Below are 27,804 nucleotides of genomic sequence, written 5' to 3'. Positions count from 1 at the left end.
ACTGAATGCCAGACCCTTGTTGTGGTGACAGGCTTCTGCCCACGATCGAAACTCCTGTTGCAGGCAGGGAATGAGTACAATTACTGTCTCCAGGCTGTGGCAATGTTGAGTCCAAACACTTTTTAGATACCACTGTAGTTTCCTCATATGCAGTCTGGCATATGGAATTAGTAGAATGCAGGATGCCATGAAACCCAAGGCCTGCAGGATTTTCCTTGCAGATAAGTGGGTTTTTGTTGCCAAACTCTTGAAGTAAGTAGTCAGTTGCTTTTGTTTGTCTGGCATGAGATAAGCCATCTGGGCAGTTGTATTTAGGCTTGCACCCAGGAATATTATCTCTTGAGAGGGCACTAGTTTTGATTTCTTTTCGTTTAGAATGTCTTTGTTCTCTGCTTGAATTAGGCAGTCGTCCAAGTATGGGTATATTTGAATTCTTTTTTGTCGGCAAAACGCAAGTACTGGTGCCAGGCATTTTGTGAAGACCCTGGGCGATGTAGATAAGCCAAAGGGCAGTGCAGGTAATTGGTAATGCATTGAACCAGCTATGAATCTGAGGTATCTTCTGCAAGATTGTCTGATTGGGACATGCAGGTATGCCTTTTTTAGGTCTAAAGTTACGAGCCAAGCTTTGTTGCCCAGCATGGGCAGTAGCTGCTGTAGAGTCAACATCTTGAATTTTGGAACTTCCAGAAATGTATTTAGTATAGACAGGTCCAGTATTGGTCTCCAGGTTTTATCTTTTCTGGGCACTAGGAAAAGTCTGGAGTGAAATCCTTGCCCCTGCTCTTGTTGTGGTACATGCCGAATGGCCCTCATATCCATGAGGGCTGTAATTTGTTTTTTTGCCTCTGCCCATTGATTGTGCGGCAGGTCTGGCATTCCTTTTGACCTTGGTAGAGTGTGAAAATGAAACCTGTAGCCTTGGGACACTATGTTCAGGACCCATTTGTCTTGGGTAATCCTTTGCCAATTTGATGAAAAAAAGTGCTATTTTTCCCCCTAAGGGGGCTGCCAAAAGAAAAGTGCATGGATCTGGTAAAGGAAAGTCATTGGGACTGTTTCCTGAAAGGTTGTGATTGGTCTTCTCCGCTTTTGGAGGTAGGAGCACCCCCATTGTTTAGGCCTGCATGAGCCTTGGGGCTGAGATGTGCCTCTGAGACACCTGTATCTGCCTCTTTGTCGTCTGTCTGAAGCTGGAAAGGACCAATTTTTAGAAGGCCAGTTTCTGCTAAATCTGGGTGGCTGTACCTGTAAGAAATCCTTGACTGTCTGCATGGATTTTGCTTTATCCTCCATCTTTTTCAACACCTCTTCTGCTTTAATACCAAACAAAGTATCATGCTGTAATGGTGCATCTAATAATTTTGCTTTAACATGATCAGGCAGATATTGTTCCTTTAACCAAGCATGCCTTCTAATAACAGAATCTGTAACAGCGGCCCTGCAAGAGGTTTCCAGTGAATCATAACCACATTGCAAAGTATGCTTTCCGACTTGTTCAGCTGCATGCAATAAATCCTGCAATTCCTTGTTCTCTGAACATTCAGTATTTGTCAACATTTTCTGTTTAAGCAGTGACATTAAATATTGCTGATATTTAAGCATATGAAACTGACAAATTAAAGCCCTTATGGCCAGGGTTGCAGAAGTGTAGACTCCCCCCCCCCATCTGTCTATTGACCTGGAATCCCTATCAGGGGAGACAGGGTTTTTTGCAGTGGAAGCTTTAACCCCCTTGGGACCCCGAGATATAGTTTCTGGGTGAGCAGCAGGGTTTTTATAAAGGAATTTAAGAAAATCCGGGACCCTGTAGTATCTGTCTGGCTTAGCAGGTGCAGGGGGTAAAGAGTCTGGGGACAGGCCGGACTCTGAAAATACATACAATGTCTATAACAGGTGGAATAGCAAGGGGTCTGTGCTGAGGAAATAGCAGAAAGTCTCTGAGCCTTTTCTTGGATTCAGAATAATCTTGGCTCTCCCAATGGAAATGTTCCCTCATGGTATGCAGGGTTTCCCCAAAAGAATAATCCTCAAGAGGAGAGGCTGAAGGAATGGATTCTTCAGCATCAGAATCCTCATAGGGAAGCATGGAGTAATCCTGTTCAGAAGAGGAATCAGAGGAAATAGAAACTTGATCAGAAGACTCCTACTCTGTCTCTTGCCTAGGCCTCTTATCAGGAGGGGGATGGGAGCCCCTGATCAAAGTAATTAGGTCTTCGGCCATTTTGAGCATCTGTTTTTTTAGGCATGGAAGTCCGAGTAGGAGAATGCTGTACTTGTTTCTTTGTCTTTAGTGCTGCTTTGGTCTTTGTCTTGGAGGCTGAAGATGGCTTAATATATAGTTGTGTAGGTCTAAAGACACCCTCAGAAGCCGATGCCTGCTCAGCGGCTCCGGACCCATCTGAAGGAATGATTTCCGAGTGTCCAATACCTTGAGTACCCAGAGGCCTAGTCGGCTCCACGTGGGAGTCGGAAGCGGCCTGTGGCTCTGAGGTAGAGGGCGCCAGGGGCTGTGAAAGCACCTCACCGAGAACCGGCGACTGGCCTAGAAGAGGCTTCGTCGTCGGTTTTGGACCTTGGATGCCTATCTTTTTCCTTGGCCTTGCGTTTTTTGTAAACTCCGGTTTTCGGCTGATCCGACGGCATTATATAGCTAAATCTTGGGCCAAAGTAATGGAATGCAAAATCGACCTGATGCTTGACAGTGCGTTGGTTAAATCTAGCACAACACTGACAGCTAGCAACGTTATGATCAGGGCCTAGGCAAGGAATATAGTAAGAGTGAAAATCCTTATGAGATATTTGCTTCCCACAAGAAATACAATTGTTAACTTTTTCTGACATCGGTCTGGAGCAAGAAAAAAGTTTTCCCAACGGGGTACTTGGCTTTAAAGAAGACTTCGGTTCTGAAATTCGTATTTGAATATCTCAGGAGTCGGCCGACCGGCACTTGCGAACTGCTTTTGCTTCAGTCACCGTGCGGCAAGAAAGACTGAAGAAAATGGTGTCGGCTGCATCTTTAATACCCCTGGCGCACTGACATCAGGGAAGAGGCGACAGCAACCGACGCCGGACCTAGACTTTGGAATTCTGGCCGACTGCGGGTAGCCTGCCAGCAGGATAACCCAAGAGTAATGACTGCAACAGTGAAACACGAAGAACATCTGGAGGAAGATAGGCAGAATGCTGAAGGAAGGAAACTGGAACATACATTAAAATGTCTCACAATAAAAGAGGTCTCAACAAAAGACTATGCTTATCATGTCTGCAGTTGAGATTAAAAAGTTGATATGATTAAGTCCAGTTGATGGATGAAAGGGACTTCATAGAACCAGAGTTAATGCAGTGACCCAAGTCTGAGCGCATTTATTTTTTCAGTATTTTTTTTAGAGACGAATTAACATCGGAAGCCTTGTACTGTATTACTGTTATTTATAATTTCTAAACTTACGAGTTTTTAATATTTTTATCAAATGACAAGGAAGTGAAGGCAGTCTGCTATTATCAAATATAACGACAGAAAACAGGATCCATCACAAATTTATTGGATAATCTCTAGCACTTCGGCTTACGCCTTCCAAGGAGAATACTATCAAAAGCAACATAGCACATATTTATACCACAAAAACATCAATTAAACAATTAAATATTCAATTAACTAATCATTCTATTAATTATAAAAAGACTTTCCAATTGCATTCTACATTAATAGCACCAGGGGCCATAGTACCATACTTCAATATAAAAATTGTTTCTTTATATAAAAGCTTCATTTTTACCTTATCATCCCTTTCAACAGTAACAACATGTTCTAAAACAGTAGCCAATATACCATTTGGATTACTATTATGATGGCTTTTAAAATGCATTGCAAGCGGACTTTCCACTCTTTCATTTTTAATGTCCCTGACATGTTCTTGCAACCTTGTCTTGAAGGCACGTTTACTTTCCCCCACATAAAATAATCCACATGGACATCTTAATGCATATATAATTCTTTCTGTATTACATGAAAATTTTCCTATAGGTCTAAAACTTCTGCCATTTATATTCTGAAGTGTTTTACTTCTATATTGGCATGAAATACACCTTCCACATGGGTAGGTTCCCATTAAATTCACATTAATATTTAAACTAACCTTTGGGGTAAGAAATCTTGCATGAACCAGCATATCTTTTAAACTTTTACCTCTTAAATGAAAAATTAACATTTCTTTCAAAAATATCCATTATATCTTTATATTTAAAAAAAGAAGTCCAATAAAATGGAATCATCTGCCTCACCTCTTCTGACAATAAATCATAAGTCATTACCATATAAACTTTTCTTAAGTGTCTTAGTTTTTGATTTTCATCATAGCATTTATTATAATTTTTATCAATCCTACACATACCACTTTTTCTAACCTTTAGGGAAAATAGCACCTCCTCAGCGTCATATCCCCTTTTAATGTGATGTCTTTTCAAGTTCTTCATCAATTTCACTTGTATTATTACATAATCTTTTTACTCTTATAAAATTCACCATATGGTAAAGATTTTAATAAATGTGGGGGATGGAAACTATGTCCATCTAGAAAATGTAAACCCTCTTCAAATTTGCAAAATACTTTAGTAACGATTTTACCATCCTTGCTCCTTCTAAACTGATCCACTTTATTACCCAACTGAAAACCATCAAATTTTAAATGAAACTCATTCTCCTGTAAATCATGCATAAAATTATTAACTTCTTTCTTACCCCCTTGGCAAATAAAAATTAAATCATCGATATAATGGCAATATTTGACCACATATTTTTTTTAAAAAATTCCATTTGATACAAGAATTCTATCTAAAAAAAAAAAAAACATCATAAGTCTGTTATTGCATATCAGTCTGCTATTATCACTCTGTTAGCTTGTACCTGGCTGGGAAAGTGAGAAATTTGGCAAGGAAGAGGTGCAGCAATTATTGTAAAGTATGCAAATATGGCACAGCCCGTTTGCATGCGCAGAATTACACTGAGGAGGGGCACCATCATGGAGTGAAGCTTTAAGACAGAAATGTGTAGGAAACGAAAAGGTTATAATGTGTGTGTGTGTGTGTGTGTGTGTGTGTGTGTGTGTGTGTATAGCTGTACACGGATGTAAAAACAAAGACAGATCTAGTATAGCTAATACATTTAATGCTCCAAGTTAGAATGAATATATCCAAACAAGCTACAAATCTGAATGATATAGTCAGTGATCAGCTGACTACTAAGACTAAAGTAAGTAAAAAGTATGGCTGATAAACCTACATTTATGATCAGTAAACAATTTAATATAGAAAGTTTTTAACAGTTGTCAGAATCGGATAAGATACAGCCACATAAATGTGTGTGAATTTATAAGTAGAAGGAAGCAACTTAATAAGGAAAAACAAGACAAATAATAAAGCTGTGGAACATGAAGGAACTGGGGTCACAGTTTTGTTCTAAATGAGTAAGGGGGAAATAAGGAAGAGCTGGGAGCCTCAAGTTAGGTAGCTATTTAAGAGCTAGGACCCTTAAAGTCAAGCAGTTTATGAAGGTAGCAAAAGATGGCCTCAGACTGTTGGGAGAACAAAAAAAGGGACACATCAGAGTGTCAGTTGCAGCTGCAGTCTCAAAGTCAGATCAGAAATCTGTCACACACTATACAGCCAAGAACAAAGCATCTCTATAGCACTACATAGAGAAAGTTCAGTTTTGTACCTACCATAAATGAAGATGTCCGATAGATATGAAACTGCAGTCATAACATATGGGTTGTCCTGCCTCAGGCAGCCCTCAGTCGGCCGGATTCCAAAGTCTGGGTCCGGCGTCGGCTGGTGTCGCCTCCTCTCAGACGTCAGAACGGCTGGAGTATAAAGGCATCGGCCGACGCCATCTTCTTCAGTGTTTCTTGCCCCAGATGCCAGGTGCCCTCCTAGGAAGGCTAAATTTGGTGAATGGATAAACAATTCCAGACATGCACAACAGTAATAAACAGATACACCATAGGAGATACCCCCAGCTAATAGGAATAGGGGTAGTGGACCCATAAAGAAGGTTGCAGAGGGGTAGGAGGGTGGGAAAATGACTGCAGTTGCATATCTATCGGACATCTACATTTATGGTAGGTACAAAACTGTACTATGTCCTTCAAGAATGCAACTGCAGTCATAACATATGGGTTGAATACCATAACCAAGCTGGGGGTGGTTGGAACCAAGAAAGTGATGGTGTAGCTAAAATGCCCTGCAGGACTGCCGAAGCAAAGCCTGCTCGGGATCTGGAGTATAAAGGCAGGTTGTAGTGCTTGGTAAATGTATGCATGGAGCTCCATGTAGCAGCCTCTAGAATGTCCTTTGTAGCCACTCCTCTTAGGAAAGCTGTGGATGTGGCTATAGCTCTGGTGGAGTGTGGCCTAATATTGGCTGTCACACCTTTTCCATGAAAAGAATAGCAGAATCTGATGCAGTGTCCAATCCATTTGGAAATTGTTTGCTTGGAGATTGCTTTTCCTTGTACTCCAGCAGCATAGGCTACAAGCAGTTGGTCAGACTTTCTGGTGGCCTTAGTTCTGTCCAAGTAGTAGCGTAGTTGCCTGTGTATGTCCAAAGTATGCAGCAGTGCTTCCCCCCTGTTTTGAGGATTGGGGAAGAAAGTAGGCAGGTGAATGGCTTGATTTAGAGACACCCTGGAAATTACTTTTGGCATGAATGAAGGATTGGTTCTTAGAGAGACTCTGTCCTGATGAAAAATGAGAAAAGGAGGTACTGCCGTGAGTGCCTGTATCTCCGAGACTCTTCTTGCTGATGTGATTGCCAACAGGAAAACCGTTTTCCACGAGAGAAATTGCATTTCTGAAGTTACTGCTGGTTCAAAGGGAGGAAGAGTTAATTTTTCCAAGACTAAATTGAGGTCCCATGCAGGTACTGGCGGTTTCCTGGGAGGTTTGATATTCTTTATCCCTCTTAGGAACTGTCTTAGCAAAGGATGTGAAAACACAGGTGGATCACAAATGTATTTTGCTGAGATTGCTGAGGCATGAATCTTTATGGAAGAATATGAGAGACCCGTATGAAACATTTCTGCCAAGTATTCCAATATCTGAGGTATACTCAATACTGTTGTATCCTGACCCCTGTTAGCATTCCAGATGATGAATCTCTTCCACTTGGCTGAATAGGTTTTTCTGGTGGAAGGTCTGCGTGCTTCCAGTAAGATTTCTTGAACTTTTTTGGAAAGAGAGATATCGGAAGGAGTTATGGTAACCTCCAGGCTGTCAGATGCAATGTTTTCAGGTTTTGATGAACAGTCCTGTAATTGTGTTGTGTTAGAAGTAGAGGCCTTAGGGGCAGAGGCCACGGTTTGGGCCGAGTTATGCTCAACAGCAATGGGTACCAGTGCTGCCTTGGCCCGTCTGGAGCTATCAAAATGCCTGTTGGTTGCTCTGCTTTGATCTTCAGTATCACCTTGGTCAGCAGTGGTAGAGGAGGGAATGCATAAATTGTTAGGGAATTCCAGCTGAAGGAGAGGGCATCCGTTTTCCAGGCTAGAGGATGGTGGGTCCTTGTACAGAACTTTTCCAGGTGATGATTCATGTGAGAAGCAAAGAGATCTATGTCCGGTCTTCCCCGTGTCCTTGTTATTTGTGAAAAAATGTGAGGATGCAGCATCCATTCGTGTGGATCCAAGAAATTTCTGCTCAGCTTGTCCGCCAGTACATTGTCCTTGCCTGGCACAAACTGGGATTGCAAATGTATCTTCAGACTTAGGGATTTTTCCCAGAGAATCATTGATAGTCTGCAGAGGGGATAAGAATGAGTGTCTCCCTGCTTGTTTATATACCACATAACAGTGGTGTTGTCTGTCCTTATTAGCAAATGTCCTTGTTGAAGTGATTTTTCGAAAGTCTCGACTGCATGCATCACTGCCAACATCTCTTTTTGGTTTATGTGTAGATGCCTTTCCCTTGGTGACCACTGACCTTGAATGCATCTGCCCTCCATGTGCGCCCCCCATCCATGGTCTGAGGAGTCTGTTGTAATCATTTGACCTGCTTGAGGTTTGTTGAAAGACATGCCTTTGTTTAACTGACTTGCTTGAGCCCACCACAAAAATTCTCTTTGCAGACATGGAATGAGTGGGATTACGTCCTCTAGGCTTTGGCTGTGTTGGGACCATAAGCTTTTTAAGTACCATTGCAGTTTTCTCATATGAAGTCTTGCCAAAGGTATCAGAAGAATGCAAGATGCCATGAACCCCAGGGCCTGCAGGATTTTCCTTGCAGTCAGCCGGGAGAGCTTTGCTAGGCCTCTGAAGTACTCTGGTAACTGCTGTTATTTTTCCTCTGTGAGATAAGCCATTTGTGTTTTTGTGTTCAGTTTGGCTCCTAGGAAAATAATTTGTTGGGATGGCAGAAGTCTTGATTTCTGAATGTTGACTGTGTATTCCAAGGCCTGTAGTAATTGAATGACATAGTCCAAGTTTGCTATCAAGGTTTGTTTGTTGTCTGCTTGTATGAGGCAGTCGTCCAGGTAGGGGTATATTTGAATCCCCTGGAGTCTGCAGTGTGCCACTACTGATGCCAGGCATTTCGTGAACACTCTGGGTGCAGTAGATAAGCCAAACGGCAATGCTGAGAACTGATAATGCTCTGTCCCTGCAAGAAATCTGAGGTATATTCTGCAGCTTTGTCTGAATGGGACATGCAGGTATGCCTCCTTGAGGTCCAGAGTGACCAGCCAAGACCCCTTGCCCAGCATGGGAAGGAGTAGCTGCAACGTCAGCATTTTGAACTTTGGCACAATGAGATAAGTATTTAGAGTAGACAAGTCCAGTATAGGCCTCCATTTGTTTTCCTTTCTTGGAACAAGGAACAGTCTTGAATAAAATCCCTGGCCTTGTTCCTGTGGAGGGACCTTTTCTATTGCTTTTATATTTAACAGCTTTGAAACTTGAATGAGTGCCTCTGCCCTTTGATGAAGTGGCAGGTTTAGCATGCCTTGTCTTATTGGTAAAGTATGGAAGTGGAATCTGTAACCTTTGTCTATTAAATCCAGAATCCAGTTGTCCTTGGTTAAGATATGCCAGTTTTTTGAGAATAAGGATAATTTTCCGCCCAAAGGTGCTGCTCTTTGAGCCTTTGTAGACGGTATGAAAGTCAAGTCATTGTGGTTGTCCTTGTGGTGCAGCTGGACTGCCTGCGCCACTTCTTTGATTTGGTGGTTGCCATTGGCGGCCCCTGTAGGAGCCTCGCTATTGCCCTCTACCTCGGGCACGCCTGTTTTTCCCCTTTGAAACTTGTCAGTGTCTGGAAAGGACCAATTCTTTGAAGGCCAATTCCTGCTGAATCTGGGTAGCTGAACCTGGAGGAAATCTTTGACTGTCTGTACTGATTTAGCTTTTTCCTCAATGGACTTCAACACATCTTGTGCATTAGCACCAAAAAGCTTCTGTTTTTCCAGAGGTGCATCAAGTAACTTTACTTTGACATGGTCTGGCAGTGGCTGTTCTTTTAACCAAGCATGTCTACGTATAACAGCCCCAGTCATAGCTGCCCTACATGAAGCCTCCAATGCATCATAACTACACTGAAGAAAATGACTGCTAACCTGCTGAGTGTTATGTACTAGATCCTGCAATGCCTTTCTATCAATAGGCTCAGGAGAGGCTAGCTTTTTCTGTAAATCATCCAGTAAAAAATCCTGGTACTGAAACATATGAAAAAGGCAGTTAAGTGACCTCATGGCCAGGGTGGTAGAGGTATAAACTTTTTTACCCCATCTCTCCAGGGACCTAGCTTCCCTATCCGCTGGCAGTGGATTCTTGGCTGCGGAAGTAGCCACTCACTTGGGGCCCTGTGAAATAGTTTGTAGATCCACAGAATGGGCCTTAAAGAGATGTTTGTGGGTGTCAGAGACCCTATAATATCTGTCTGGCTTGACAGGAGCAGGAGGGAGAGAATCAGGGTTAGCACTGGAGTCGGAGAAAACATCATCCAGGACATCCATAACTGGAGGGATAGCTAAAGGTCTGTGCTGGGGTAGCTTAAGGAAGGTACGTAGCCTTTTCCTGGAATCAGTGAATTCCTGACCCTGCCATTTAAAATGCTCCCTCATAGAGTGTAGGACTTCACCGAATGAAAAATCCTCTGGAGGAGAGGCAGAGGGAATTCATTCCTCAGCATCAGAGTCCTCATAGGCCTGGAAGGATTCTTCTTGGGTATCTGAATGCTCAGAATCCCCAGAGGCTTCATCTGAAGAGAGGTTGTCGGCCTGCTCAGTTCTGGGACTTTTCTCTGCAGGCGGCTTAGAACCTCTGTCTGGATGAGGCTGAGACCCCTGATAAGAGAAATAAGATCTGCGGCAAGAGACATGATCTGTTTATCAGAAGGGGCCTGGGCAGTAGGTTTAGGATGGGCCTTGGCCTGGCTGGCGCCTTAGCACGTGCAAAGGCCTTGATGGACATGGATACAGGAGGCCTAGCTGCCCCACGTGCAGGAGTAACCTTGTCCACAGGAATGGTGTCGGGTAGATCCAGAACTTCGGTATCTGGAGGAAAATCAACAACCGGCACCGGTGTAGACTCTGAGACCGAAGGACGTGATAACGCTGTGTCGTCGGCCTGGAGCGGTTGAACTACCGCTTCCGAAGGGACCGAAGCACTCGCAGAGGATTTAGGAGGAGTATCGGTGGAGGACGCAGGCAGAGGATGTCGGTCCCGGTCCTTACGTTTTTTGGTAGATTGAGTTGTCGGTTGTTCCGACGGCATGATATAAGCGAAAGATTTGCCGAAAAAGTCTTTGGCAAATTCTGCCTGGCGCCTGAGAGTGCGCTTATTAAAGCGAGCACAGGCCGAGACATCGTGGTCTGGGCCCAGGCAAGGGAGGCAATAAGAATGGAAGTCCTTATGAGGTATTTGTTTACCACAAGACAAACAATTATTAACTTTCTCAATTTGTTCTGACATCGGCTGAGGCAAGAAAAAATGTTCCCCAACGGGGTACTTAGCTTTTAGATGACTTCGGTACTGAAAAGACAGGAGCTGACCGACCGGCACTTGCGAACTGCTTCTGCTTCGGGCACCGTGCGGCAAGAAAGACTAAAGAAGATGGCTTCGGCCGATGCCTTTATATTCCAGCCGTTCTGACGTCGGAGAGGAGGCGACACCAGCCGACGCCGGACCCAGACTTTGGAATCCGGCCTACCAAGGGCTGCCTGAGGCAGGACAACCCATATGTTATGACTGCAGTTGCATTCTTGAAGGACATCTGCTCATTTGTAAGCTACTATACACAGACACGCACACGAGATTCTTCTTTAGTGGTGTTACACAGAAAAGACTGAAGCAAAACATCGGTTTAGAAATTAGTGCACAACATGTTTTATTTTGGCTAGTATGCATACACTTCATTGCTCTGCTGAGTATGATGCCAGGACAGTAAATAGAGGACTTCCTTAATATCCGAAGTCCTAAAATGAAAAAAAAATATAGCAGTCAAACCTCCACAAACCTACCTGATTATTATTGTCAACTGGAGATGGAGAGATTGCTCCAGCCTTCTGAACATCTTCAAAAAGCAGATCAACAAGAAAACTGCTACTCAAGTGATCCATGCCATTTATTATCTGAGAAGATTCATCATTCTTGAAAAATCTGTAGAGGAGAAGAGACAATACTCATCTGCTCTAAACAATGACTGCTTTTTCCTGAAAGCCTGCAAGACAATGAGTTAACATACAAAGCAATAACTATGACCACTACAGAATCTACAATGACATTTCCCTTCCTGCTTCTTAAGGAAACTTCATTAGATCAAAACTTTACTGGCCATTTATTTTCACTGTACTCATGGGCCACACCTGCCTGCAATTAAAGTCGGCATTATTTTCTAGACAAAGGTAAACATACATGCACTAAAACACTGCAAAACAAAACTGACATTTTTATCTTTGATATCACTTAAGTGACTGAGTGGCATGTTAGGGAAATACAATGTACTGAGGAAGGTCTTTATCAAAAACAGTTATGTCCACTCCCTACAGTTAAGAACTGCAAGCATGAAGCAGTTTAGTGACGGTGACAAATGCACATTCAGTTTTAGGGGGTTGAACCTAAATCAAAACAAAAAAGGCATTTTTTTTTTTTAACAGTGCAGAATGCTTAGTTAGTACAACTATATATTACACATTGCAATTAAATGAATAACCAGAACTTATAAGTGACAAAGTACAGTTTTGTACCTACCATAAATGTAGATGTCCGAGAGACATGCAACTGCAGTCATAACATGTGGGTTGTTCTGCCTCAGGCAGCCCTCGGTCGGCCGGATTCCAAAGTCTGGGTCCGACGTCGGCTGATGTCGCATTTCTCTCAGACGTCAGAACGGCTGGAGTATATAAGCATCAGCCGACGCCATTTTCTTCAGTGTTTCTTGCCCCAGATGCCAGGTGCCCTCCAAGGAAGGCTGTAACCAAATTGGTAGACATAAACAGGATTCCAAACAAATACATGAGCAATAAAACAAATACACCATAACAGATATCCCCAGCTAAGAGTGAGGGGGATAGGAGTGGACCCTAAGCATAGAGGGGTATGGAGGGAGGGAAAACCCGACTGCAGTTGCATGTCTCTCGGACATCTACATTTATGGTAGGTACAAAACTGTACTATGTCCTTCAAGAATGCAACTGCAGTCATAACATGTGGGTAGAATACCATAGCTTAGCTGGGGGAGGAGGAATGCTCTAGGGAAGAGATGGTGTGGCAATAAAACACTGCAGGACTGCCGAAGCAAAGCCTGCTCTGGATCTGGAATATAGGGGGATATTGTAGTGTTTTGAGAATGTATGCACGGAGCTCCATGTAGCAGCTTCTAGAATGTCCTTTGTAGGCACCCCTCTTAAAAATGCTGTAGAGGCGGCTGTAGCTCTGGTGGATTGTGGTCTGACATAGGCTGGAACAGTCTTTCCATGAAAGGAACAACAGAATCTGATGCAATGACCAATCCATTTAGAAATAGTCTGTTTTGAAATTGCTTTTCCTTGGACTGCAGGGGCGTAAGCTACAAAAAGCTGTTCAGACTTCCTACTGGCCTTGGTTCTGTCCAGGTAGTATCGAAGTTGTCTATGAATGTCCAAGGTATGTAAAAGCCTTTCCCCCCTTATTCTCAGGATTGGGGAAAAAAGCAGGCAGATGAATGGCTTGATTTAGAGAAACCCTAGATACCACCTTTGGCATAAAGGTAGGGTTGGTCCTTAATGAAACCCTGTCTCTGTGGAAGATAATAAAGGGTGGTATTGCCATTAGGGCCTGTAGTTCCGAAACCCTTCTTGCTGAGGTAATTGCCAACAGGAAGGCTGTTTTCCATGAGAGAAATTGCAAGTCAACTGAAGCTGCTGGCTCAAAAGGAGGTAGAGTCAGTTTTTCTAAAACAAAATTGAGGTCCCAGGCTGGCACTGGGGCCTTTCTTGGTGGCTTAATGTTCTTGATTCCCCTGAGGAATTGTCTTAGTAAGGGGTGAGAAAAAACAGGAGGATCAGTGTTGTATCTAGCTGAAATAGCAGATGCATGTATTTTTATTGAAGAATATGAGAGGCCACTCTGTAACATATCTGCCAAATATTCCAAGATAAGTGGGATGTTCAGGAATGATGCATCATACCCTTTGCTGGTATTCCAATTGCTGAATCTTTTCCACTTTGCTAAGTAGACCTTTCTGGTGGACGGTCTTCGAGCCTCTGTTAGTATCCGCTGAACTTCCTTGGAGAGAGATAAGTTGAATTTATTTATGGGATCTCCCAGGCTGTTAGCTGCAGAGTCTGAAGGTTTGGACGCAGTGTTTCGAAATTGTGCCGAGTCAAAAGTAGAGGCCACTGAGGGAGGGCCCACCTCCTGGTGTGACATATGCTCCGTAGTAGTGGGTACCAGTGTTGTCTTGGCCAATCCGGAGCTATTATGATTCCCTTGGGCTTCTCTGCTTTGATCTTTAGCAATACTGAGGTCATCAGTGGCAGAGGTGGGAATGCGTAGATTGCTAGGGAGTTCCAGTTGAATGAAAGAGCATCTATTTTCCAAGCCTTTGGATGGTATGTCCTTGTGCAAAATTTTGGTAGTAGATGATTGAGGTGAGAGGCAAATAGGTCCACTTCTGGCCTGCCCCATGTCGAAGTGAGTTGTCTGAAAGCCTTCGGATGCAACCTCCATTCGTGTGGATCTGTGAAATTCCTGCTTGGGCTGTCCGCCAACACATTGTCTTTTCCTGGAACAAATTGTGATTGTAACTGGATGTTTAGACTCAGTGATTTCTCCCAAAGCTGCATTGTCAGTCTGCAAAGGGGGTAAGAGTGAGTGCCCCCTGCTTGTTTATGTACCACATCACAGTGGTGTTGTCTGTCCGTATCATTAAGTGACCTTGCTGGAGTTGGTTTTGAAAAGCCTCGATAGCATGCATTACTGCCAGCATTTCCTTTTGATTTATATGCAGATGTGTTTCCTTTGGAGACCATTGTCCTTGTATACACCTGCCTTCCATGTGCGCCCCCCATCCGAGGTCTGAGGCGTCTGTAGTCATGGTCTGTGTTATCTGTGGTTTTTTGAATGACAGACCTGTGTTTTCCTGGCTCACCGAGGCCCACCATAGGAATTCCTTTTGTAAGCCTGGAATGAGCGGTATGATTGTCTCCAAGTTGTTGCTGTGCTGAGACCAAACGCTTTTTAGGTACCACTGAAGCTTTCTCATGTGTAGTTTTGCTAATGGAACCAGTAGAATGCAGGATGCCATGTAACCCAGGGCCTGTAGGAATCTCCTTGCAGTCATCTGGGTGAGTTTTGCTAAACCTTTGAAGTATTGAGTTAACTTCTCTTGCTTGTCTTCTGTCAGGTAAGCCATTTGAGAGGCTGTGTCTAGTTTGGCTCCTAAGAAGATTATTTGCTGGGATGGCTGCAGTCTTGACTTTTGGACGTTGACTGTGTATCCCAGAGCTTGAAGTAATCGTATGACATATTCCAGATTTTTTGTCAACATCAATTTGTCGTCCGCTTGTATGAGGCAGCCGTCCAGGTACGGGTAAATTTGTATACCCTGGAGCCTGCAATGAGCAATTACTGAAGCCAGGCATTTTGTAAACACTCTGGGCACAGTAGATAAGCCAAATGGCAATGCTGAGAATTGATAATGCTCTGGCCCTGCAAGAAATCTGAGGTATCTTCTGCAACTGTGTCTGATAGGGACATGCAGGTATGCCTCCTTGAGGTCCAGAGTAATCAGCCACGACTCCTTGCCCAGCATGGGAAGGAGTTGCTGTAGAGTCAGCATTTTGAACTTTGGTACTATGAGAAAGGTGTTTAATGCGGACAAGTCCAGTATTGGTCTCCATTGAGTTTCTTTTCTTGGAACAAGGAACAGTCTTGAGTAAAACCCCTGTTCTTGTTCTTGTTGTGGAACTCTTTCTATTGCTTTCATTTGAGTTAGCAGAGATTTGCTTGATAGCCTCTGCCCTTTGATGTTGTGGTAGATTTGGCATGCCTTGTTTTCTTGGTAAGGTATGAAAATTAAACCTGTACCCTCGGTCTATAATGTCCAAAATCCATTTGTCCTTTGTCAGTCTGTGCCAGTTTTCTGCAAACAGAGATAATTTCCCGCCCAAGGGAGCTTCTAGTTGTTCCCTGGTGGGCGGTAGTAGAGGAAAGTCATTGAGATTGTGGTTGTTGGGCAGGAGAAACCCCTGCGTCACCTCTTTGGTTTCCTGGCTGCCATTGACGTCCCCTGTAAGGGCCTCTGTATTGGCCTCTTCCTCGGCCACGTCTGTTCTTACCCCTTTGAAACTTTTCTGGATTAGGAAAGGACCAGTTTTTTGAAGGCCAATTCCTACTGAATCTGGGGGGTTGAACCTGGAGGAAATCCTTTACAGTTTGAACCGATTTTGCTTTTTCTTCGATGGTCTTTAGCACATCCTTAGCATTTGCACCAAAAAGCTTGTTCTTTTCCAAAGGTGCATCCAGAAGTTTTGCTTTTACATGATCTGGTAGAGGTTGATCTTTTAACCAAGCATGTCTATGCATCACTGCCCCTGTCATAGCTGCCCTACATGAAGCTTCCAGTGCATCATATCCACACTGCAGGAAGTGATTGCTTACTTGCTGAGTGTTATGTACAGCTTCCTGCAAAGTCTTCCTGTCTAAAGGATCAGGAGAAGCTAGTGTTTTTTGTAAATCTTCTAAGAGATAATCCTGATATTGGAACATATGAAAAAGGCAATTTAAAGCTCTCATAGATAAGGTAGTGGATGTGTAAACCTTTTTACCCCATCTCTCTAAAGACCTTGCTTCCCTGTTGGAGGGCAAAGGATTTTTTGAGGTGGAGGCTGAAACTCCTTTAGGCCCCTGTGAAATAGTTTCCAAATCAACATTATGGGCCCTGAATAAATGGGAATGAGTTTCTGGGACCCTGCAATACCTGTCAGGCTTGGCTGGTGCAGGAGGGAGAGTATCAGGGGTAGCACTAGAATCAGAATACAAATCATCCAGAACATCAAGTACAGGAGGAATAGCTAAGGGCCTGTGCTGAGGCTTCTTAAGGAAAGTCCTAAGGCGTTTCCTGGAATCAGAATATTCCTGGCCCTGCCACTTGAAATGTTCCCTCATGGTATGCAGAACTTCCCCAAAAGAAATATCCTCAGGAGGGGAGGCCGAAGGTATGGAATCTTCTGCATCTGAGTCCTCATAGGTCTGGAAGAGCTCTTCCTGGCTATCAGAGTGGACAGAGCCCTCAGAGTCTTCATCTGAAGGAGAAGGGTCAGAGGGTTCAACCCGGGGCCTTTTATAAGGAGGAGGCTGGGATGCTCTCTCAGGATGGGTCTGCGAACCTCTAATCATGGAAATTAAATCAGCAGCCATGGACATAATTTGTGTCTCCGGAGTCGGCTGAGGTAAGGATTTAGAAGCAATATGCTTTGTTTTGCTGGCTGCCTTAGCCCTAGTGTAGGCCTTAATAGACATGGCCATAGGAGGCCTGGCAGCTCCACGTGCAGGAGTGACCTTGTCTACAGCAATGGTCTCGGGCATTTCCTCGGTTTCGGTATCCGGAGGAAAATCTATAACTGGCATCGGAGTAATGTCTGGAATCTGAGTCGTCGGAAATGCGGTGTCTTCGGTTCGGAGCGGTGGAGAGACCGTCTCAGAGGGAACAGGAGCACTCGCGCTAGGTTTTGGCGTGGAGTCGGTGGTAGACGCGGGCCGAGGATGTCGGTCCCGGTCTTTTCGCTTTTTGGGAGTTTGCGATGTCGGAAGATCCGACGGCATGCTGTAAGCAAATTTATCGCCGAAAAAGTCTTCAGCGAACTCCGCCCGGCGCCTGAGAGTGCGCTTGTTGAAGCGAGCACAGGCTACACAGGCCGAGACGTCGTGGTCTGGGCCCAGGCAAGGGAGGCAGTAAGAGTGGAAATCCTTATGAGGTATTTGTTTACCACAAAAAAGACAATTGTTAACTTTTTCAGTAATTTCTGACATCGGCTGAGGCAAGAAAAGGTCCCCAACAGGGTACTTAGCTTTTTTGATGACTTCGGTATCGTAGAATACAGGAGCTGACCGACCGGCACTTGCGAACTGCTTCTGCTTCGGGCACCGCGCGGCAAGAAAGACTGAAGAAAATGGCGTCGGCTGATGCTTATATACTCCAGCCGTTCTGACATCGGAGAGAAATGCGACATCAGCCGACGTCGGACCCAGACTTTGGAATCCGGCCGACCGAGGGCTGCCTGAGGCAGGACAACCCACATGTTATGACTGCAGTTGCATTCTTGAAGGACATCAGCAGGAATGTAGTGCTAACTATGTAGAAATGTAGAGCTGCTTCTAGATATACTTCACAGTAACATGGAGTATTTATAAAACACTTCACGTGATAATGTTAGATTAGGCAGCAGACCAACAACACAATGCACATTTAGGCTGCACAGCTGTTAGTGACTCAGTATAAGAAGGTGAAGTAATAAAGACATAACCTGCACCTTTTTCAAATTATTTCTTTCACTGGATCACACAAATGTCAGATGTGTATGTACTCTGCATAAAGGTGTTGGCTTTTCTGATGTGTATTAACCCACTGGGTGTTTCGTGCAGGAAAGGGCACGGTCTGTGTTGCTGACAAGCCAGAAGCTGGTGATGCAATATGCAAATATGGAATGACTGGCACTGCATGTCACATTGCTTTGTGATTATTACATTTTAGGTGGAAAGACACTATTGTACTCTCCGTAATCAGACAATCAGTAAAAGGTAAATTAATAAAAGTAATACACTGGCTTTTTTTAAATGCATTTAAATTCGGCTCCTTACCTTCTCCTACACATATCAACATTGTTACATTGTTTAACTAGCAAATTTGTCCAGCCACATCCAATCATATTTAAAGTACTTTGATCGCTGTCGTTCTCTCACAATTCCCATAACTACATAGTATCAAATACATCCATACACGTGAAATTTCGCTCTTCTGACAGGGAATTAAGAATCAGTGTACTCAAAATTCAGCGTGCCTTGCTATTAACTGAGAACGGTGTGAAATGTAGAATAACTATCCATGTAGCCGCCAGTTATACAGTGTTGGCTTTTCCCTCTGCTCATGTATTGCAACAGATCCTGATTTAGCAGTAATATGCAGGAATTCATGTACTTCAGTAATTTTTTCGTTGCATCTGCCGATTATTAAAATGAGAGAACAGATTCCTTTTTTCTCCTCTCTATTACACTTTAAGTATGGCTCAACAGTGTGAGGCACAGCAGTTTCATCAGAGTTCCATCCATTAGGTGCTGCACCTCTTTAATGTAACTTGTGAGACATTACATTTTGCCTTAGGCATAGGAATCTTTTAAAGGAACATCATACAAGGTATTGGTTACGGGTGTGTGTCCTGTTCCTGTGGGCTTTTTTAAATTTTCACATCTTATAAATGGGTGTGGTTGTATTATGCATTACAAGAGATATTAAATGCAGATCAGTAAAGAAATGGTTGTCCGGTGCCTCATCTTTGATAATTTCTGATGAAAGACTATTTGATGCTTAAGGTAAGTGAACTGCTGACTACTGTGAGTTTGTTCAGTAAGTAATGTAAGGGAGTGATGTTTGGAGTACACAGTTTCATTTCACAATGCACCGCACATTTCTAGCAGCAAAGTGTACTTGGTTTTAATTCAATAATGCAGTTCTGTAATGTAAGTGTGCCATGCCCTTCAAATGTGAGTTTGTTCAGTAATTTACCGTCCGACTAGGGGACCGTAACTGCTATAATTTGTTACTTGGAATTAAGTGTTTCTCTTGCTTTTAATTTCTTTGGATTATTAAAAAAAAGATAAATTGTGTTAATAGGAGGTGGTAAAGGCTTCAATCCCTTAACAGGATGTCTGGGTTTCCCAAAACTTGCTTTTAAAGACTGTCTTGGAAATATTAATTAATTACTTCAATTATCACTGGCTCAACATTTGAATTTTCAGGTCTGCAGTATCTGCTTGCTGGTTACAATGAATATTCATGCTGACCACAAACTGATACAATATTTATTCAACAGTGTTCAGTGATGTCGCCGTGATCCTGGGTGTTAGGTGGGATTTAGGCGAGGCTTGCTACTGCGCATCTGGTGGGTTAATACACATCAACAAAGCCAAGGAGTCACTTTGGGAATTGACGGTGTATGAGAGATGAAGTGATTTAATATGCATTCGCTTTTTCTTTTTTTGATCAGTCAAGGAATCAAAATAGAGACATTCTCAGTGTGTGTGTGTGTGTGTGTGTGTGTGTGTGTGTGTGTGTGTGTGTGTGTGTGTGTGTGTGTGTGTGTGTGTGCCTGTGTGTGCCTTTTCCCCAGTCTGTTTTGATGCACTGAAACATGGTGCAGTCTGGCAGAGAAAGAAAAAAAAAAAAGAGAGAGATTCCAGGGGAGGATTTGTATGTGAAGAAATCCAAAACTAAAACATTATTTTTGAAGGAATTGGAAATTAATACAACTCAGTTTTTGCCATACATATTCCAATATTGTAGTGCTGCAACCAGCAGACTTAGATTCACTTAACAGCAATGTACATAGTAATGTTTCTGAAGAGGGCAACTACAACACAGTTTAGCACACAGAATTAAGGCTACCAGCTGCTATTGAGTTTCAGCCAATATTTTTAAGGTTTGATTCCTACAGTCTTTATCTGCAAACCAAGCTGAATCTGAACAAGTCACTTAACCAGACCATAACCTGACAGGGCCCCAGAGTCACCCCTGAAATCAGAAATTTGTGCCTGGAAATCTTGCCTGGTTAAAAATAAAAACTACAATGTAAATATAAATATACTGCTATTACAAACAGAAGTATTAAAGCCAGTACTTACTTATCCTTACAAGTGACACATTCCAACATTTTAAATGTTTAGACGGTAAAATAATACATATATGTGCATCACTGACAAGAACCGTCAACAAGCATATAGTATTTAAGATGCATAAGCTTTCTTGACTTTGAAAATAAATTATGTACTCACCATAACGTTTCAGCTGTATTGTTGATTTTTCACCTCTCCTCACATACTGGGGTCCAGATCTGATCCATCAAATCTGACTCGGCCGTTAGCAAGCTTGTGGCAACCAAAAAGCTCTTGAATACCTCCCCTTACCCATAGTGCATTTCTCCCCATTACCTCAGATCTTGTTTGCAAAACAAAGAAGAAAAAAAAAAAAAAAAAAAAAAAAAGAGGAAATTTCAGTATTTAATACACTAGAAGATTTAAAAGAGACCATTTCTGGAGTATAAGGAAGATTAATCTAAGTCTTTGGAATCCCTTCCCGTTCAACCAAGAAGCCCGTGGAAGGGGGATGGAGAGAGGAGATGTGAGAAGAGATGAAAAATTGACAATACAGATGGAACGTTGTGAGTACATAACTTCTTAATCTAATATTGTAAATTTTTCATCTCATCCTCACATATGGGACCAAGTCCCCAGCTACTATTACCCCAGGTGGACTCGCAGGAGAATATTCCTCAGAACCATCGCACCAAAGGAGGTTCTTCTCCTGGGGACCAAATCTAACTTGTAATGAGTGATAAAAGTATGATGGTTTGCCCAAGTGGCTGATGCACCAATATCATCTAATGAGGCATTCGTCTGAAAGACTGCAGATGTGGCCATTGCTATGGTAGAATGAGCTCAAATGGACTTGTCAGGTTTCATGCCTTTTGAGGAGTGAATAAAGGAAATACAACTAGAAAGCTATTTTGATAAAGTAACTTTGGAAAACTGGTAGGCCTTTCCTAGGGCCTGCAAATGCAATAAACAATTGGTTTGCTTTCTGAAACTCTTTAGTCCTATGTAAACAGAAACGTAACTATGTACAGCTAACAAATGTAGTACATATTCACCCTTATTAGTAACATTAGGGAAGAAAACAGGCAAATGTATAGTCTGATTAATATTTGTTTGAGAAATAACTTTGGGCATGAAAAAGGGGTTGGTAGTCAAACAGACTCTGTCTTTATTAAAAGCCAAATACAGAGGCTAGGAAGATAGTGCCTGAGTTTCTGATATCCATCTCACCAATGTGACAGCCACCAAAAAGATAGTTTTTACATGAAAAGAACTTAATATGACAGGATGCTGCAGGTTCAAAGGGTGGTTGAACAATTGCACATAGAACCATATTTATATCCCAAAGAGAAGGATCCTTGTGGGGAGGTTTTAACAACATGGTTCCTTTTAAGAAGGTCTTGCAAAGTTTGTGGGAAATCAAAGATAAGTTGTCTATCCCAATGCGAAAATTTGGGATGGCTGTTAACTGTACCTTACTAGTAGATGACACAGCTCTGTTATTGAAAAGGTGAGCTAGAAATTCCAGAATGGGATGGAGAGAAAGGCATAAAATAGTCCATGATGCCAACTGCGTATTAGAGCACTTCTCGAGGACTAACTCAGTGGGGGGAATTAGGGCATAGTAGTTGCTGCATTTGTTTTTTGGGGAGAGGTAAAGAGATCGCATCAAGGCTGGCACCATGTGCAGAAAACTTTCTCTGCTACGTTCTGGTTGAGGGAATGCTCGTGAGACTTAAGAATACTCAACTTGTCTCTATGAAGTTGGACCTTCCTGGAATATGCATTGCTATCAGAATGTAGTTGGATGAGCTCACCCACTGCCACACCCAGAGTGCTCCTTGAAATAGGGGGTACGATCTGGTTCCTCCTTGCTTGCTTATGTACCACACTACCAACATGATGTCGCTACCGTCCACAGAGGAAGAACATTCTGAAAAGCCTGTAACACTAAAAGCAATGGCCTCATCTCCAGGATGTCTGTGTGGAGCTTGGCCTCATCTGTGGACCAGATACCTTGGACAGTCTTCCCTAGATAATGACCCCCACCCCATCTGGGAAGCATCTGTGGTCACTGTAGCATGTGGTTGAGGGTGAACAAACGGTTGACTTTGTGTCACCGGTTTTGAACGAATCCACTATGACAAATCCTTTTCGCATACAGTATATTCATTATGAGAATTTGATGAGACACACTGATTGATGAATTACTGATCACTGAGACGCCAGAAGCCATTGCAGAATTTGCATGCAATACCAGGCTAGTGGAACCAACACAACTGCTACAGCCGTAGATCCCAAGACTTGTAGAACATGATGGGCAGCTACCTTCTCATTTCTGATTAACCTTGAAGTTTGCCTTCTGATTGTGAAATTTCCTCCTTCCAAGGTTTTAACAATCATCTAACTGGTGTCGAGTAGGGCTCCTATGAAGTCTACTGTTTGAGTGGGTTCCAGATGAGATTTTTGGTAATTTATGGTTACGACTAATTCTGAACAAAGATGAATAACAGAGTCTGTTGCATGAACAAGTAGATGCCTAGTTTGGGCGGAAATGAGCCAGTCGTTTAAGTAAAGAAACACCTGGAATCCTTGTTGTCTCAGGTGAGCCGCAACCACTATTATACAATTGGTTAACACTCTGGGGGTGGTAGTGAGACCAAAGGACAGTGTGAAGTCGTAATGACTGGCTCCCAGCCGGAACCATAGAAATCCTCTGAAGCATCTATCCATTTTTATATGGTAGTGCGCATCCTGAAAATCTAGAGAGCACATCCAATCGTCCTGTTCTAGAAAAGAAGTATGGACTGTACTGTGACCATTCGGAACTTGCACAAATGAAGTATGGACTGTACCATGACCATTCGGAACTTGCACTAACGAACAGACTTCTTCAATCTGCTGTGATCCAAGACTGGTCTCCAGTCCCCAGTTTTCTTTGGAACCAAAAAGAACCTTGAGTAAGTTCTGAATCCTCTCTGATCTCAGGGGACCTCTTCGATGACTGTTTTCTAGCAGTTTCTGAATCTGAGTGACTGCTTGATCTCTTTGACTGGGTGGAATGTCTGGGATTTTTTTGTTGGGAGGGGGCTGTTGAGAGAAGGGAATTTGGTAACCCCTGGTTATTATCCTCTGCACCCACACATCGGACATTATCTTTTGCCAGGGTCTCTAGTGCAGGGACAGTCGACCGCTGATTGCCTTCAGAGGTGGACAATCGGGCCTCCTTTCAGGGCACTGAAAAGGTTTCCCGAAGAAAGATTCCCGGGAACCTTGATTTTGTGAACCTCCTCTGCCTCAAGGGCAACGTCTTCCATTATCATTTCCCCCTCTGCCTCTGGGGGAAAACTGTCCACGTATGTCTTGGTAGGACCCTTGAGACTTCTTGAGCTATATTTTTCTGCTGCCTCCCTGACCCTTGGGATAAGGTCTCCCAGGAGTGGAAAAACTTATGCCCATCGGAGACAGGGTCTTGCCTTCCTTCTCACACCTGGACAGTGTATTTTTGACTTTGGGACTAAAATGATGTGCCATCAAATGGAGACTTTACAAAAGAAGACTTAAAAGGAAGAGGGGGAGTGGATGGTCGAGACAGACCTGGTACCTTAAGAGTTGAGGTTGTGTGGGTGCAGGGTATCGCCAAGTCCCACTAAGTCTTCTCGGCTCGTCTACAAAGTCTTTACAAACCATTCCACAGAAGAACCACCCCTGAAGATGAGCTAATTGTGAAGAAGAAAACCTAGAAAACTTGCAGCTAGAATTATGCTATAGAAAGGAAATTGAGGGGGAGCAGGAAAAGAGAGAGGATAAGAGACGCAAAGAAGGAATCGTACGGACTGAAGTATGATCATGTTCAGTTTGTAGACGTGGATATTTGGAATTTATATTACTGGATCCCATTCAGTCATTTAATGGAATGTTGAATCTTGCCAAGGTTTTTCAGCCTATGATATGTAGGGGAAAGCTTGTTTTATTCATAAAGGAGGTGGTGGACGATTAATTTTATACCTCAATTGGGACTTGATATTTTGGCATTGAACCTGGTTTTTGGAAAAAGGTACTAACTGAGGTGTTTTTCTTTCTGAGAGAACAGAGATCTGAATAAATTTCTAATGTTATTTTTCTCTTCAGTTATTTGGTTTTGTGTGCAGTTCAGTTTGCTCCTACTGACAAGCCTGCACATACATTCAGGAATTAAGTTTGGAGTTTTTTTTTTTTAATTGTATTTTACTGACTTCATTACCTCGGTCTACCAGAAGTTGTAGCCTGTGACTTGGGTAATTGATTCAAGTTTCTGCATTGTCTATAATGGCAGTTAACTCAAACTACCTTTTAATTGCTCATCTTAATATACGTAGTATACACAATAAAGTAACTCAACTCCAAGCTCTAACTGAAATCTATTTCTTTGATATTCTCTGCTTAACAGAAACTTGGTTAAAACCTGTAACCAAAGACAATGAAACCATCCCACCTGGATATAATATCCTGAGACTAGACTGAATATCCAAGAAAGGTGGAGGGGTTGCTATCCTATATAAATCTCGCTTACAATTAACCACTTATAACTGTAAACCACCTTTAGACTCCAATGCAGAAATTCTTATCTCCAAACTTCTTCTTAACAATTCCAAATCCATCTATATTATCTGTACATAGATACCTCCTGGTAACACTGCCACCATGGAAAACATACTTTGCTGGCTTTCCCAAAATCTGCCTCAAGAAACCATTATCCTAGGCGACAAATATTGACTGGACTTGATACTGCAGCAGCCCCCCCCCCCCCCAACCATATTAACCTAAATGGGTATTCCCAAACCACTACCTCCCCTTCCAGGATAAATAAATCTAACAAGAAATCAAGCTTATTAGACTGGATTCTCATAAACCATCATCTTCACATGTATGACTCAGGAACCCTCCCTGATGATTTAAGTGACCACTCTCTTACCTATATCATCAGACATAAAATCAACTTTCCCACTCCAACATCTGTCAAAAACATCAGGTCTAAAAAGTACTTTAACCCTGAACTTTTCCAGATGGAACTAAGAGCATGTAACTGGTCCCCCTTACAAAAACCTCCCTTTAGATGAAGCCGTTATTTACTTTAACTCCAACTTCCTTGCCATCCTCAACCACCATGCCCCAACCAGACTAATTAGAATTAAAACCAAACATGCTCCATGGCTCTCAAAAGAAACCAAACATAAAATAAATCTTAGCAACAAACTTTGGGCAAAATGGAGGAAAACAAGAAACCCTATAGTCCAACTAACATTTAGACAACTAAGAAATTAAACTAAGAAAGCTAGAATATCTGACAAAAGAAACTACTACCTGCAATCCCAACAAGCTAATCAAAACAAGCCGCAGAAATTTTGGTCTAGTATTAACCAACTACTCCATCCAGGGCAATCAACTACTCCAAACCCTCAAAACACTGAACACAATAAACCAATGAATACAGCTAATGCTTTTAATACCTTTTTTACTGATGCTATACAAACACTAGCTAGTCAACTATCACCAAACAACTTTACTCTACCTTCCTATGAATCAACCTCACCCCTACTTTTCATTTTCAACCTGTCCCAACAACATATATTCTAACCCTTCTACAGAAACTGAAACCATGTCACCCTCAGCAAACCAACTACTTGCAGAATTCCTACAACAATCCGCCAAAGCTATTGCTTATCCCATTTCTATCCTGATCAATAGAACTATTACCGAAAGTTATACCCCAGTTTATGGAAAATTTCTCATATTATCCCCCTCCATAAAGGAGGACAATCCACTGAACTCTCCAACTACCGCCCCATTGCCCTCCTCTCACCTTTGGCAAAGATCATGGAGAAATGCATTCACAGACAATTACTTTACCATCTTACACAAAATAACCTACTAGCCAACTGTCAACATGGTTTCAGACCATCACATAGCACTACTACTGCCCTTCCTTCCTTCACAGATTGTATCAACAAAAAACGCAATCTAAACAAACTCTCTTCAGCACTATTTATTGACCTGTCTAAAGCTTTTGACATGGTAAATCACCAAATTCTCTTCAAAATACTGAAATGCCTGTCACTACATACATCCTCTATAAAGTGGTTCCAGTCCTACCTTGATAAAAGACAACAGGCCGTACTATGGCACAAGTCTCTCTCTACTCACCTGCCCGTCAACCTTGGTGTCCCTCAAGGGTCCATCCTAGGACCACTACTTTTTTCCATATTCATTAATGACCTTCACCTTGCCATCCCCCAAGCTATATGCATACAATATGCGGAGGACTCTACACGGATATGCTCAGCCCCCTCCTCTTCTGAACTTCTCTCTCTTACCCAACAAGTATTTAACACAGTTGAGCAATGGTTCACACACAGATGCCTTCTAAACACCAAAAAGACTAAACTCCTCCTTTTCTCTCCTACAAAAGAAGTCCCTCCCTCTGGATTTCTCAGTTAACTCTACCAATAAAACTATTATATCTCCTGAACCAACCACCAAACTATTAGGTGTCACCATTGACAACAATCTGAACTTTGATATCCATATTAACAATACTATAAAACTGTCAACAAAAAGCTAGGCTCTCTCTATAGGATAAAATCCTTACTCCTACCTTCAGCTAGAACCACAATAGCACACACTCATCTAATCTCTTCTCTACTTTATGCCTCACCTATTTTTACTAACCTATCTAAAAATAATCTTAGCAAATTGGAAATGTCCTACAATAACATTGCCAGATTTGCTACAGGCAACCCATTTAGAACCCATCACTGGATTAATTTAAAGCAGCTGGGATGACTTGAACTACAAAATCTGATTAAATTCCAACAACTAACTATAGCCCACAACACTCTTTACAAACCTTCCAAAACTCCTATTCTTTCCACACGCATCACTCCCTATAAAACCCTGGAATCCTTAAGGTCTTCTCAGAGACTTCTAGTACATACCACTAAACCAAACAACAAGGCTGGAAACTCCCTTTTTTCTAATATTGTTGGAAAAGCCTGGAATCTCCTCCCCAATGAACTCTCCACACTGCCATCACTATCCTGCTTCAAAAACAAATTGAAAGTGTTCCTCAAAACACACTGGTTATGCCCCTGTACTAAGCCTGACTAGTTTGTGTCTCTTAATACTTTGTTCTGCCTACCCAGTCTACTCATTAACTGCAAGTCCTTCCTTATTAACCATTTTACTATCTATCTCTAGAATATCTTGATTGTACTAGCATGCTATATTATACCTGTATTCTGTACTGTTAATTTTACTGTGATAATCTGTAATAGGTACTGTAAATAGGATTTATTTTGTTTGTTTCATGTTTCCTTAGTTGTTATTGTGTCAATTTCATTGTGCTATCTAGGAGCTTATCTCCCCGGGCCTCTACTGAAAATGGACGTGTATCCAGTTAGACTAGCCTGGTCAACAAATGTAAAATAAAC

The 27,804-nt window shown here is 42.5% G+C and overlaps 1 protein-coding gene across 4 annotated transcripts in view; it reads right to left on the bottom strand.

Moving 5' to 3' along the window:
- The window catches only part of UBXN2A (UBX domain protein 2A), a 905,003-nt gene that overhangs the window by 774,818 nt on the left and 102,381 nt on the right, over nt 1–27,804 (bottom strand). For all 4 annotated transcript variants that reach the window (XM_044062750.1, XM_044062749.1, XM_044062752.1 and 1 more), the window contains exon 3: nt 11,509–11,647. In XM_044062750.1, coding sequence (XP_043918685.1) covers nt 11,509–11,647 — 139 coding nt within the window. The remainder of the gene's footprint in view (nt 1–11,508; nt 11,648–27,804) is intronic.

Source organism: Protopterus annectens, chromosome 2.part1 (assembly GCF_019279795.1).
Source record: "Protopterus annectens isolate FY-2018-M chromosome 2.part1, PAN1.0, whole genome shotgun sequence".
NCBI classification, from domain to species: domain Eukaryota; kingdom Metazoa; phylum Chordata; order Ceratodontiformes; family Protopteridae; genus Protopterus; species Protopterus annectens.
This window is presented reverse-complemented; position numbering and strand designations above follow the sequence as displayed.